This window comes from Gymnoscopelus microlampas, assembly GCF_963454915.1.
Source record: "Gymnoscopelus microlampas genome assembly, chromosome: 19".
In the NCBI taxonomy this organism is placed as follows: Eukaryota; Metazoa; Chordata; class Actinopteri; order Myctophiformes; family Myctophidae; genus Gymnoscopelus; species Gymnoscopelus microlampas.
The window spans coordinates 30,167,714-30,182,848 of record NC_139956.1 but is presented as its reverse complement, the minus strand read 5'-3'; the positions used below and the strand labels follow the sequence as shown (position 1 = coordinate 30,182,848).

The 15,135-nt window shown below is 42.6% G+C and overlaps 1 protein-coding gene across 1 annotated transcript in view; it reads right to left on the bottom strand.

Annotated features, from left to right (window-relative positions):
* Nucleotides 1–15,135, bottom strand: part of LOC311034714 (mitogen-activated protein kinase kinase kinase 11) — a 62,615-nt gene that overhangs the window by 36,417 nt on the left and 11,063 nt on the right. Inside the window, exon 2 of the mRNA XM_084042676.1 lies at nucleotides 4,305–4,485. Within this exon, the coding sequence (XP_083898802.1) occupies nucleotides 4,305–4,485 (181 nt within the window). The remainder of the gene's footprint in view (nucleotides 1–4,304; nucleotides 4,486–15,135) is intronic.

Here is a 15,135-nt window from a genome sequence, read left to right as displayed (position 1 = left end):
CCGCAAGCAGACCAGACGTGTGTGTACACATAAAGACGCACGCAGAAACATACACCAACGTGGAAGCATACACATGCACACAAACAAACACACACACTCCCGTTCCCATATAAAGAGCTGTGGCTGGGCTGCAGTGTGTGGTCTGCCTCTCTCCCTCCACGCTGGAGACAATAGGACAGTGTGCAGCACACATGTCCCACAACAAAGCACAGAGCCACCCTTTGAAGAGCAGACATCACATGGGCTGCGGTGGCCCTCCTGCCATCTATCACTCTGTCCCTCCAGACCTTCTCTCTCTATTCCTCTCTCTCTCTCACACACACACACACACACACTCTCTCTACCCCTCTCTATCCTTTTCTTTCTATCTCAATTTCTCTCTCTCTCTCTCTCTCCTGACAGTTTAGCTCCACTCTTTCCTGGTCGTTATTCTGGGTTCTCTGCGCACACAGTGACAACCAAATGCTTCAATTTGACTCAGAAAGTGTAAAGATGGAACAGTAAGCATCCATTTTTACACTTTCAGGAGCTAAATTGAAGGCTCACACCGGCATCAATACATGTCATTGTCTATATCAAGCTTCGGCTATATATCATACTGTGCGTGCATAGACCATTCTCCCGTTTAATTTTAGAGTTCATGTTTGTTTGCATTTTCTATAAAGTCATTAAAATGTTACCACACTGGATAGAATAACTGAGTCAATGTTGGCTATGTATCATTGTCACGGATGTTCACATTTTGTTAAATTTCATTTTCTCCAGAGACTATTTTCTGCTAGACTTTTCAAATCAATCCACATTTGAAAAGGCATTAAAAAGCAACTATAAAATACCCATTTCAAGTCTCTGAGAGTTGATTTTCATATTGTACTGAAATTAACAGAATCCAATGGCTCAAAAAAGCTATCGTATGCTTTGGAAAATGGTCGGCAGTAATGTCTAGTATACTATGAGTATGAACATCAGTATGGTCCCAATTGAACCCTATCATCCCTACTATGTCATAATAGACGAACATTCGGCAAAAACAGGCAAACAATCTGCAAAAATACCACAGCTACAATCTCATAACGTGTTGCGACGTGTTATAAGCGTGTAAATAGATGCCTATTGTCAGCAAACACATTTGATGTAGAAGGAAATAAGGAGGACCAAGTACCCTGTGTGGGTATATATTATCATGTAGGTTTTTCACTTTCAAACATATTATTTTGGTAATTTTTGGTACATTTTTGGTAAAACTCAGGCTTTTGTGAGCACCCCAGACAGTTTTTAAGTGTCTGATAAAATGAACATCAAATATCTAAATAATGAATCAAGCAACTTAACAAAAGCCTGAGTAGAAGTTCAAATTACCCCAAACATGTTTGAAAGTGAAATATCCCTTTAACACTAGGTATTTTGTGCTGTGCACATTAGTACTGGTTCTGTGTCAGCATGGCATCTGTCAGACATACTGTACAGATCCACACACACTGTCCTTGCCAATTTGTTCCACAGTTAATTTCAACACATCATAGCTGTGGGCCAACTGGTTTCTGTGATTTCAATATTCACCCAATTACAACACTTCTGCTTTGCTATGGCAACAGCATAACCCAAAAGACATTTCTTTGGCACTCTCAGGGGAAAAACATTTTTATCAACATGGTATTTTCCCAGCAATGAATGATGGCGTGGGTGTCAATGTTGTGATCCTCTGTCCATGTGTCACTGTCTCTTCAATAAAGAAAGTGTAAAACCTTGATAAGAGTTCAGTCTGGAAAAGCAACACACACCCTTGTCCACGGACACATTTTAAATACCATTAGTATGTATACATTTACTGAATTGATACATTGATACATACGCTGATTTCTCATTTCTTCTCAAATCTGATTTCAGATTTCATTTATTGCATTCCTTTAAAGCGGATGTAACTTTCTTTTTATGAATCCATTTTAATTTTGTCCAATCTGTATGGTAGAGTATGTTAATTCAATATAACTTATACAACTGGGGTGGTTGTATCTTGTCTCCCTGCATTGAGACATTTAGATTGTGTCAAAGGTCATGTCTCACCTTGACACAGGATCTGACACGAATTTTGACCTGATGGTCAAGATTCAATGTATCCCCTGAGCAAGCAGGCAGGCTCTATTAGCTCAATGGTAGAAATGTCAGCACTTGCACAGAAAACAGGGTTCAAATCCGGGGTAGAAGAGGAAAGTTACATAGTGCAGCTTTAAGTATGTATTCACTCTGTTTTTAACCATAACGTTTATGTGGTTACTACTCTGTTTTAAATGGTTGTACAGTATGTGTGTTTTTGCTAACGTGGATTTGAATCCTGGTCTCCCGTATGGAAAACTAAAAAAATCTACCGCTGAGTTAAAGGGGAATGAGATATTAGGCCCTGGAATGGGCATCTGCTACATTCACCGGCCTTTCACCGTGTGTACAGAATGCAAACTGTATGTGGGATTGGTTATCGTCAAGGACAGGAGTGATTCTTTCCTTTTCCAACGAGCAAGTTGTGTCATGTTCATTTTGTTTTTCAATGTGACCATCAGCAGTTCTCAGACCATTAATTAACGAGTGTGTTCAGCTGCTGCGCTTCCCTTTGATGTGCCGAGGCCCGCTGATGGTGCTGTGTGCTCTGTCTGTAGTGCATGTCCATACACGTGGCAAGACTTGACCTGGTCCGTGGCAAATTCTAGATTTAGTTTCTACACACCATTTTAATGTTCTTATTTTGATCATAAGACCCAATTTACTGAATGTCAGTCTCCATGTTTTCTTCAGAATATGTATGACACTGATTTACAATGACACTATGTATGGCACATTAGGAGTCCACTAGTACAGTGGTTCTCAAACGTTTTATTTTGAAGGACCCCCATAACTCTTAGTTACAGACTTGTAATGGTCATTTAGGGCTAGCTCTTTATGAGTTTGTCTGCTCATGTTGTATGTCCGTGGCAAAAATAGAATTTTGACAAAAATGTCCACCACAAGCCGGCATGCGATGACCACTTGCTGTAGTAACAGGCTAAACTGCACTTGTGTCAGAAGTCCGAACAGAAGCCGCAAACTTTCACTATCATGTTGATGATGCTGCAAGATGATGCTGCAAACACATTAAAAGCAGTTTCACCAAAGACTGCGTCAGATGTGGAAATTCTGTACATGAACATCAACATCAAAACAAGAGCCGTACGTTGAGGGATAAAAAAGGATCCCTTTTTAGGCTATTCTATGAACTCCAGGACAGGTTAAGTTTCATTTTCACTTTATAAAAAGGAAACCACGATAAAGAGACAGAGCTACTGCGGGAAACCACACGACAGTGGGAGGCTGCTCTTCTTGTTGTAAAGCTCTCTGTCTGTAATGAAACTGATGTTGCAGTCTTTCTGTCTGTTGCTGGCTGCTGATGAGACAGCAGTCCTTGTGGTCCACCCCGGCACCAACCCCCACCGTTGCCTTGCCTGTCACATCTTTACGATATTTTTGGGGCTTTTCTGCCTTTATTCAGATAGTACAGTAGAGTGTCATCAGGTTCCATAATAATCTGGCCTTCTCTCATTCAGGAGTTTGACCATGGAACTTCCCTGTGTAGTTCAATTCACATAGTGCCATTTGCTATAGCTTTAAATCTTTCCAGCTGGTATACTGTTCTCTGTTCTAGGCTATTCAGATCTGTCCTTAAATGTTTTTATAACTATTATTAATCAAAACGTTAAAAAAAAACATTATTATTACACATCCAGTACTTACTATATATATATTTTTTTATATATATTCTGTCCCCTATAAATGTGAGGTTGTTTTTCTGCTGTGTTAATCCCTGAAGAAGACCTTTTGCAGGTCGAAACGTTGGTATTTCTTTAAACAAATCCTGCATTGTGGCAATGAGTGTGCGGCCTTTTCTTTACTTTTATAGTACAGTAGAGTGTGACAGGAAACTAGGGAGAGAGAGACCGGGAGTGACACGGAACAAAGGCCATTAGAGTCTATATGTGGTATGCGCCTTAACCACTAGGCCATCGGCACCCCTCCCCCCTTGCGTGTCAATTTGATGATGTCATCATGCGACGCGTCAACGCAACTTCGAATATTAACACATTTGGCTGGGGACCCCCTGGAACACCCCCAAGGAACTTTGAGAACCACAGCCCTAACACACACACACACACACACACACACACACACACACACACACACACACACACACACACACACACACACACACACACACACACACACACACACACACACACACACACACACACACACACACACACACACACACACACACTGACCTCCACACGTCGCTGCCCTTGGAGAAGGTGGAGGCCTTGATGACCTCGGGGGCCATCCAGGCGTAGGTGCCGGCCGTGCTCATCTTGGTGGTCTTGTGCCACTCCCTGGCCAGGCCGAAGTCTGTGATCTTTAGGGTCACCCCTTCCATGTTGTCACTGTCCATGGGCTGGGCCAGCAGGACTGCAGGGGGTAGGGGGGGGGCAAGAGAGGGAGGAAGGGAGGAAGAAAGGGAAGGAAGAAGAAAAGGAAGGGACAAAGAGAAGAGTTAACAGTTTACCCAGTTGTTTTTTTTTCTTTTTTCATCAGGGCTTTAAACTAGTGTCTTTTCTGTTTTCTGTTATTGTGGGGAAAGCTTTCACAGAAAATAGCCGACAGACCAGCTCACAACGTGTCGTGTCCAAGGGGCTAGCATACGGCTAGTAAATTGAGGCTATATAGGAAGTGTGACAGTTCATATGAATGGCCTGTAGTCTCGCTGTTTCACCGCTGCTGGTTGCAGAAGTAATTGGGCTCTATTCAAGCGGATGGGTTTTTGGACTAACTTTACACTTGATTTTATTACCTTAATAAACATCGTCATAAATACTATATGCTTCCAGTCGCTAATTTAAAGTCTTCTTTCAATCATCATGATATGCGTTTTGCTAAATTATGGTCCCGTTTATTTCAAAATTAATAAATGTTGGGTAAAGAAATTATAAAGTAGGGTATGTTTCTAGGGTTTCTACTGAGTGAAGACCCGCCCTCGCTGCGGTTTCAGCCAATAGCATTCATTTCCGTTTGCATTTCGGAACCGAATATCAACCGGACATAGAAAGATGGCGGATTTGAAATCTAGGCTTCATTCATTCAGTCTGTAGAAACCATGGCGTGACGCTGTCCATATTCTTTTACGGTCTTTGGTCGCGTCGCGTCGCGGCACGTTGTGAGCTTGTCGATCTTCTATTTTCCAGCGAAAGCTTTCCCCACAATACAGATGATGGGGGGTTTTAAGTGGTTAAATGACCATTTTAGCGATGCAATTAAATGCATCGGTGCATTTGCCCTTTTCTCATGCATAATAAAGGAACATTAAGAAATATTGAGAAGCCTTTAACACAAGACCTGCCTATTTGCACTCTAGCATTCTCTCACTCACACACACACACTCTCTCCATCTCTCTCTCTCCCTCTCTCTCTCTCTCTCTCTCTCTCTCTCGCTCCCTCTTTCTCACATCCTCTTCCTCTTCCCCTTTTCTCTTTTAGATCACTACAATGTGAGTCTTAAATTTCCACATAAGCGATGACACGGTAAATCACCGCCTCCACCCGCCTCCACAGATAGACATGTTGCAATGAAATAGGATTTATTGCAAATAAGGTATAAGTTAACAAGTATTGCCATGGTGTGTTATGGTCTGTGGTGTCAGGAGTCCCAGTGAGTGTGTAAAATATAGTGTGTGTGTGTGTGTGTGTGTGTGTGTGTGTGTGTGTGTGTGTGTGTGTGTGTGTGTGTGTGTGTGTGTGTGTGTGTGTGTGTGTGTGTGTGTGTGTGTGTGTGTGTGTTATGAAAACATAAACAACGTAATAAACAATATGTCACACAGCAGGTGCATCTGAGGCCAAGGTGCTCCAACGTAACAACTTTTGACCTGGCGGCGTCCCGCATTTTTCATGCATTAAGTAAGACCTGAGGCTAATTCTACAAATGCCTTCTAAATCGAGTAGTTCTCAAACGTTTTCGTGCCAAGGACCCCCAAATTAATGTTTTGTGCCAGGCAGGTACCCCCAGGATTTGTGTTAAAAAAATGTTTTCAAACACTTTCAAGATAAAACATTTTTTTCCCAGAATAGCAGATGTACAAGCTTGCAGCACACACTGTGAGCTTGAACATCTGCTATTTTTGAATAGCCAACCCTAAATCTAAAACGACACAGATGCTTTCCTGGTTTTAGTGGCTTGTTATTTTCAAAGATTTTCAAAAATTGCGAGAATAGCTGATCTATAAGCTCATGCAACACGTTTTGTAGATATGCTATTTTCGCAGCGCGACAACAATGAGGGTAATCATTATTGAAATTCCACATAATGTACAGTACACTGCAATGTACTATGTTGTTTTGTGCAGTATGGTAATGTGTTCTTCTGTTGGAACAGACTTAGCTCCGACAGAACCTCTCCCTCCGCTGTATAGCTCCGAGATGAGGTTCCTCGTTTGTTACTGCCGTCTGTTTTCGAAATGGTCGCACGTCTTCCACTTTACATGTTTCTTACCCCTTTCTGCACATCGTATCCAAAAAGTAAAGCATTTCCGCCACTCTCTCAGATGTTTTAAGTTTTAACGCGCCATAAAAGCTATCCAACGGGTTGAAGAAAGTATTTAATTTGCCTCGGTTTTCATTCGGTTACATGGTTTTTAAGACATTGCGCAAGAGTTGCGCCCGTAGAGATAACATTACTGATTGCCCTACTGGTCAAATGTTGAATTGCATCTTCTAATGCAAAATATTATGGAACCGGATGAAAACCGAGGCAAATTAAATACTTTCTTCAACCCGTTGGATAGCTTTTATGGCGCGTTAAAACTTAAAACATCTGAGAGAGTGGCGGAAATGCTTTACTTTTTGGATACGATGTGCAGAAAGGGGTAAGAAACATGTAAAGTGGAACACGTGCGACCATTTCGAAAACAAACGGTAGTAACAAACGAGGGACCTCATCTCGGAGCTAAACAGCGTACAGCGGAGGGAGAGGTTCCGTAGGGGCTAGAACAGACTGTGAAGATGAATATCCCTGAGGGGACAATAAAGACAATTATTATTATTATATTACCTTTTGCTTACATACTGGGTTGTGTTTTGGGGGCGGGATACTGTGAGGACACTGTAACCTTGTGTTGCTTTTGAGTGGTGCCAGCCACTCCATCAAGTGACCGAGTGCGTTTGTCCATATGTCTGTATGTATGTCCGTCTGTCTGTATGAGCAGGCAACAACAGCTGCAGCTGATTGCATCACAAAGATGCAACCAGTTACACTAATTAAACACAAACAGGAGACAGTGCAACACATGCGCCACTGAAAGACATGCACACACACACACACACACACACAGGCTGGCTCAGCACGCGTGCACGCACACGCACACACACACACACACACTCTACTAAAAAGACCGATCTACAATTTGAGTAAAAGTACTTAAAAGTAACTAAACTGAATAAAAAGGCAACTACAGTGGGTAAAAAGTAATCAAAGCCATTAAAAATATGTATACATATAAGTAAATAAATTGAATAAAAAATACTTAATCACAAAGATACAACCAGTTACACTAATTAAACACTAACAGGAGACTGTACTGCTGTGCTGCCTCATGGCGACTGATTTTCTCCCGTGGGATCAATAAAAGGTCTCTCTATCTATCTATCTAACTACGGGTCAATTTGTAAACTCAGCACTTAGAGCTGGCTGATAATGACCAAAAAATCGTATTTCACAATTATTTTTGACCAAATACCACAATATCACTATTGTGACAATAATATTGTATTGTGACAATAATATCCATTTGAAAAACCAAGACGATATCTAGTCTCATATAACATTGTATATCGTCGCTGTCAGGCAGAAACCTTGTATCTCCAAAAATGTCAACTTTATATGTTTTTTCGTCATTTAACGCCCCACTTCATCACGCAAGAGTGTCAAGTGAAAGAAGTGAATATAGCTGATGTACAATGTCACAATGCGTCGCAAGTGCTGTAAAACAGAGTGGGAGGGCAGGGCGTGTCACAATAGCAACATCAGGGTCCTTTGCAGCAAGCATGCAGATACACATCTCCCCCCCCCCCCCCCCCGTGTCTCCTCGCGTACCTGCATGCCACCATCATCATATGATGGCTGTGATATATGTTCAAAGCCTAAGTGCAACAATCAACCTGCCCCCGGTGTGCCATGAGCTCTCAAAACTCCCAAAACATCTTGGATGAGGATGGTGGTACATGTGTATGTGTATGTCACATATTGTATAGATGCAAAAAAAACCTGTAGGAGTCAAGTACCAGGCTCCCAAAACGGATGCGAGCCAAACAAAAGCTTGCATGGCATGAACCCACATGAACCCTATAAGATAGTCATAAAATAGGCAAAGATTCTGTGAAAATAGCAGATCTACAAGCTCACACGTTGTGAGCTTGTACTGTAGATCTGCTTGTAGATGTGCTATTTTTTTTATAAGAGATTTGGTATGAGGGAAAAAGGAGGGGGCTATTTACAGACCCCTGGGGGATCCCGGTCAACAAACTACTTAAACACCAAGCTCAAATATAGCCTACGGTGAAATGTGGAGTGCTGATTTAACTCTTGGGGAGTGAAAATTGTCAGTTTTGGTCACTGTAAACACATGTTGGTGGAAGATAGAACACCCTGCCTGTCGCCTGTTCCTCATCTGGCCCGAGTTCAAATCCCGTTCTCAGCCATCGCTCCTTTCCTCTGACATTGGTCTCGTTAAAATACGTAAATAAAAAAGCACCACTTCCCTTATATGAAAACAAAACTTAAGACTTTCTGTTGACCAGTCGATGGAACGCAGCAAGTGACTGGTGGCAAACTGAATGACAAAAACGACATATTTGTCAACTTACATTTTTCTTAACTGCTGAAGTAGCTAGGTTGAGTAATACTTTTACAGCGGTGTGGACAGTTGGTGCTTCATGCTGTGTGTGTGTGACTGTGGATCATGTGTTGTGGCTTGGCTCGGCCCTTGCGCTTCCCCTACACTCACTGCCGGCCCGGCACTGGCCTGGGCGAGGCTGGCACGCACCAAAAAGGCAGGGAGGAGAAGTACCAAAGAATTCTAGTTATTATAGGGAAGTAAGGATCCTTGCTATTTGCAGTCACTTTCCGACTTCCTGGGCCAAGCGCTGTTTTCTTTTTCCTCTATTTCAGTCTCTCTTTGAGGCCGCGCGCACACACACACGCGTGCACACACACACACACACACACACGATACACAGACACACACGATACACACACACACACACACACACACACACACGGGTGTATCGTGCTGTCGTTGTCTCTCGACCTTTGTCACTCATTACACATGCACGCAAATATGGATTCTCTCTCTCTCTCTCTCTCCCTCCCTCTTTCTCTCTCTTTCGGCAGACATCCTGTGCCATTCTTGCTGAGGCAGTGGTGTTTGACGTCACAAAGGAATGCAGCACAAGAGATTGTGTTGTCTGCTTGTGTGTGTGTGTGTGTGTGTGTGTGTGTGTGTGTGTGTGTGTGTGTGTGTGTGTGTGTGTGTGTGTGTGTGTGTGTGTGTGTGTGTGTGTGTGTGTGAGAGAGAGAAAGAGAGAGAGAGAGAGATACATGGAACCCCCCATCCCACAATGCACCTGTACTGCTTCACTCTCACGTCGAGCACCAAAACACGCCCAGAGTTGCATTTAGCCCTGATGAAAACCTAAGACCAAAACATGTTGGCGTTAGCCTTGCAATAATAAAGTCTGTTTCCTTCTTTTTTACACTGAGTGCCCGGATCTGCTTTTTTTATCACACGGTTCAAACACACACCACACGCCACGTTCACACGCAGCACGTCCTCTTTGGCGTGATTTTTTTTTTTTTGGCGCCGCTCGACGAGACGTTGTGCAAGTAGCAGATAAACACAGCCGCTTGCATCATCATCGATTTAACCCATTAAGACCTGAGGCCGATTCTACAAAATGTCTTCAGGCAAAAAATATGTTGCCATGTCAGTGGTTCCCAAACTTTTTCATGTCAAGGACACCCAAAACTATGTGTATTTCGCCGCGGACCCCCCCATCTCAACATATTTTGTTTCAGGGACATCTCGAAGCAAAGATTTTAGTAAATAGCAGATCTACAAGCTCATGAGCTTGTATGTCTGCTATTTTTGAATAGCCATAACATAGCCATCAAACATGGCGGAAATCTAAAATGACACAGATGCTTTCCCGGTTTTAAACGGGTTAATACGTGCAAACCGCCATGCAGAATTTGAGCCCTCAAGGGTCGGCACTAGCCAGCAATGCATAACGAGGAAAAACCAGCCCCCCCAAAAGTCCAAACGCAGACAACCAACCAGCACAATGTGTCAAAACCATTCACACTCATTTAACCTTCCTGCATGCAGCAAAGCGAATCGCTTGCTCTTCTTACATTCGGCGCCTGAGTCATTGTTTTTGTCTGTTCCGCCGGCCCCGGCGGGAAAGACGATGGCGGGGCCGAGCTCAGTATTTACCGCAACAGGCCCTGACCCCATTCCCTCTTTTGTAGTCCGCTTATAAAAACAAGCATCGGTCAGGAACCCCCCCGCTACACCCCCCCCCCCACCGCCCCCTCTTCTGAACAGTGCTCCCCTCCACGTCCAGGAAGTGACAGACATAGCGGATGATTATGTGCCTGTGTGTGTGTGTGTGTGTGTGTGTGTGTGTGTGTGTGTGTGTGTGTGTGTGTGTGTGTGTGTGTGTGTGTGTGTGTGTGGAGGAGGGGCCCTTCCTCAGAGCCAGACAACCCATTCCTGTCACGATTATGAAATGTTACTTGACGATTAAATGTCACTCAAATAATTGTGATTGCTTCTGTCGTTGAACACTGGAATATATGAATACAAATAGACATTTTGGTTTGTCTTTTCGGATTTGAAGTTGCACAGGGCAGATATGACAAATATCCTAAATATACAAAGAAATGACTGACATATTTAATAGCTTTATACTTTCCTAAAAACGATCATGACGATTATGCAAAATAATTGGGGTCCGCGGCCAAATACATATCTAAAAATGTTTTCTAAATCCTAACAGTATGTTGCTATATCAGTGGTGCTCCAACTGTTTCATGCCAAGGAACCCCAAAATTATATGTATTTGGCCGCGGACACCCATCTCAAAATATGTTGATCCAGGGACCCCCAGAAGCACAGATCGGAGTTAAGAATGTTCGCTTTAAAACATATATTATATATATTTAAAGATCTGCACAAATTTTCCTTTTTTTTTCTCAAAAAATAGCAGATCTACAAGCTCATAGTGTGGCACTCGGTTTAACAGCCAAAGCAATCTTAAAATGACACAGATGCATTCCCGGTCTTAGTGGATTAACCATAATTTTGCTCTAGGACACAAACTTCCACCAATGTATGTCTCACGAACACATGCTGATACCAATGTTGTTTGCACCTACAAGACAATGGCGGACTTGGTCAACCTCCCAAATACCTGTATGTGTGTAAGATCTGTTATTTTCTGTATTCTTTTCTTATTTTTGTTGTATCTATTATTTTATTTACATGTATTATTTCAATTAACTCTTGTACCACTACCCTTGGACTGGTACTGGGGTGTTAATTTAACTCAAGACTGGAAGATTTGACCCGTGACCCATTTCTAAACTCTGAAGAGTTAAATGTACACTCTGGATTGTGCTGTGCAGGAGAGCTATTCTGAAGAGTTAAATGTACATTCTGGATTGTGCTGTGCAGGAGGGCTATTTTGGGAAACGGAGGTTAAGAGGGGTCATGTGCCTCCAGTCACTCAGACACCGATAAAGACAGACGGAAGGACAGACTTTGAGGGTGCTATTGTCGAGCAGCAGGGAGCTGAGGAAGGACAGGGAGACGGAGAAAAAGAGAGAGGCAGACAGACAGAGAGAGAGAGAGAGAGAGAGAAAGAAAGAGACACAGACAGACAGAGAGAGGCAGACAGACAGACAGAGAGAGGCAGACAGACAGACAGACAGAGAGAGTGTGAGAGAGAGAGAGAGGTGCACTGATTGTTGATTGTTATCATCTGATTGACCAATAACAGAGCAGAGCCAGAAGTGTCTGCCTGGACCGGGCTAGCAGAATTATGGGTACTAAAGTGTGTGTGTGTGTGTGTGTGTGTGTGTGTGTGTGTGTGTGTGTGTGTGTGTGTGTGTGTGTGTGTGTGTGTGTGTGTGTGTGTGTATCAAACATGCCATGGAGCTATATAAGCACAAAGACACATTTTTAGCAACACACACCCATACACAAGTTATACGAGCGTTGTGGCAGTTTTAGCACACACACACACACACACACACACACACACACACACACACACACACACACACACACACACACACACACACACACACACACACACACACACACACACACACACACACACACACACACACACACCTCTCACTTCCTGAAGTACGACTGGGTGCATCCACAGTTCAGCCTCTCTGTCTCCTCTCATCAGTAAATAACTATGACTGCTGCCATATCAGTCAGCCAGTTATTGGACAACATGTGATTGCAGACTGAGCTGAGCACAGGGCCGGATTCATTCAAACGTCAGTGCAACTTCAGGAAAAGAAAACAAAAAAAGAAAAGTTGATTTAAAAAGTGTCCCTCAACTCTTTGCACATTGCCCTTTCTCCATGCGATGACCCAATAGCTACACTAGAGCAGGGTTTCCCAAACACTGGGTCGGCTCCCAGTTGTGGGCGGCGGGACAAATTTGTATGGGTCGCGAGTAAATGTGCCTCTTTTTTTCATTTAATACAATGTTTTTATTTCAAAAGATTTTCAAAAGGTAAAAAAATATATATAATCTAATATTTTCATAAATGTTAAAGGAATTTCAAACCATTCAACAGAATTTCATAAATAAATGAAAACATCTAAGTAGTGAAAATAGCTGATTTGCAAGCTTTACAATGCGTCACGACACATTGTGAGCTTGCAGATCTGCTATTTTCACTAGCTTTCTCATTTGGGTCTTGAACTAAAATGATTGGGAGGCGCTGCACTAGAGAACACAAGGTTCTTTCCGTGTAATCCTTGATTTATGTTTATGTTTTGCGTGCCGTGTGGCACGCTGAAAATACCTGATCTACAAGCTCAAATCGCATCACACTGTGACGTGTTGCGAGTTTGTAGATCGGCTATTTTCGGTGCCCATGCACAACTAAGTATAACTCAGTCTAAAGTTGTTCTTTGATCATGGATGTAGCAGTGGTGGAAAGTAACTGAGTACATATACTCAAGTACTGTACTTAAGTACAATTTTGAGGTATTTGTACTTACTTGGGTATTTCCAATTTCCAATACTTTTACTTCTACTCGACTACATCTCAGAGGCAAAAATTGTACTTTTACTCCAAATTTACTACAATTATTTGAAAACTTACAAGTTACTTTGCAGATATAAATTATTATATTATAAAACATAAATTAACCACTTTAGCCCTATTTTATACCGATCTACAAGCTCACAACGCGTCGCGCCGCGCTATGAGCTTGTAGATCTGCTATTTTCAAACATTTTAGTACTTTCGGTACTTTTAAGTATATTTTGATGCCAATACTTTTGTACTTTAGCTCAAGTAACATTTTGAACACAGGCCTATTACTTGTAACAGCGTATTTTTATAATGTGGTATTGGTACTTTTACTTTTAAGTAAAATATCTGAGTACTTCTTCCACCACTGGGATGTAGCCTACGGTACTTCAGTGTTTCGCAAAACATTGTCACATCAAGGACCCGATATGCATTTGGCTGCGGGCCCCAATTTGTTGTTTGATTAGATTCAGTACAGCATTCTACAACTCTATACTGTAGGTGGGGAGATAACGCCGAAGAGAATGAAACCATTCTCTCACTGGGTTCACTTCTAGACGGTGAAATAATGGTGAAATTAAACTGTTCTTTCCATTTGCATGGGACCCTCTGGAAACCCCCCAAGCACCCGTGTGGAGTTCTTGAGGGGCAGGCAGAATGAGAGTATGGATGTGTGGCTTGAACTTGTAGCACACACACAAAAGACACAGGCTATGCTTAAAAAAAGAAAGAAAGGGGGGGAAGGAGAAAAAAAAGGTTCAGGCGAGAGTTCAGCTAAAACAGGGAGTATCCAAAAAGTCAGACTGTCTTCCTGATATGGAGGACACGAAACCAACAATGCCGCCACGGCGACACCGTGACACGTCGCCACGGCAACGGGGCTCTGTTTGGCATTGTTTGTTGTTCAGAAACAAGAGTGTGTCAGTTTAGCAGAAAATGACTCGCTCCAAGATATGAATTTGGAGACTGCGACTGACTCAACCCTCTCAACCCTGGAACGGAGCAGGAGGCGAGGCGAGGCGTTTCGTTTTGCGTGCCACGGCCGTCATGTGGCCCCTGAAGCAATTAGAGGATCGATAAAGCGTGTCCTTGTATACGTGCTAGGTAAACAACACTGGGCTTTATTTACATGTCATGTCCGTCAACACACTTCCTCAAACAAGAAACCACGGGGCCCTGCCAGACGATCAGCCACAACAATTGAAATTTCTTCACGCTATAAGATTGAGAAAATTGCAAAACCTGATCTAAGGGAACTGTGGCGATTGTGCGTCAATGCTATCGGCGTAATGACCGTGTCATTTCAGGGGAAGTCGAGCTACCAAGTAAACACATGTTCGTGTGAACTGCCGTGAAATGCAATTATAGACTTCAACCACTTTTGGGCCGGCACAGTTCTGCAGCCCCTTATATGAGAGTGGTTCACCTGCAGTGGTGTAAAGTAACTACGTACATTTACTCAAGTACTGTACTTAAGTACAATTTTTTGAGGTATTTTACTTTACTGGAGTATTTCCAATTTTCAGTACTTTAAATGTTTTACTTTTACTACTCCACTACATCTCAGAGGCAAATATTGTACTTTTACTCCTCTACAATTATTTGAAAACTTTAGTTACTAGTTACTTTGTAAAGCATACATTAACCACTCCAGCCATGGCTATTTGAAAATAGCCGATCTACAAGCTCACAACGCTGTGTGCGCTTGTAGATCTGCTAGTTTCAAA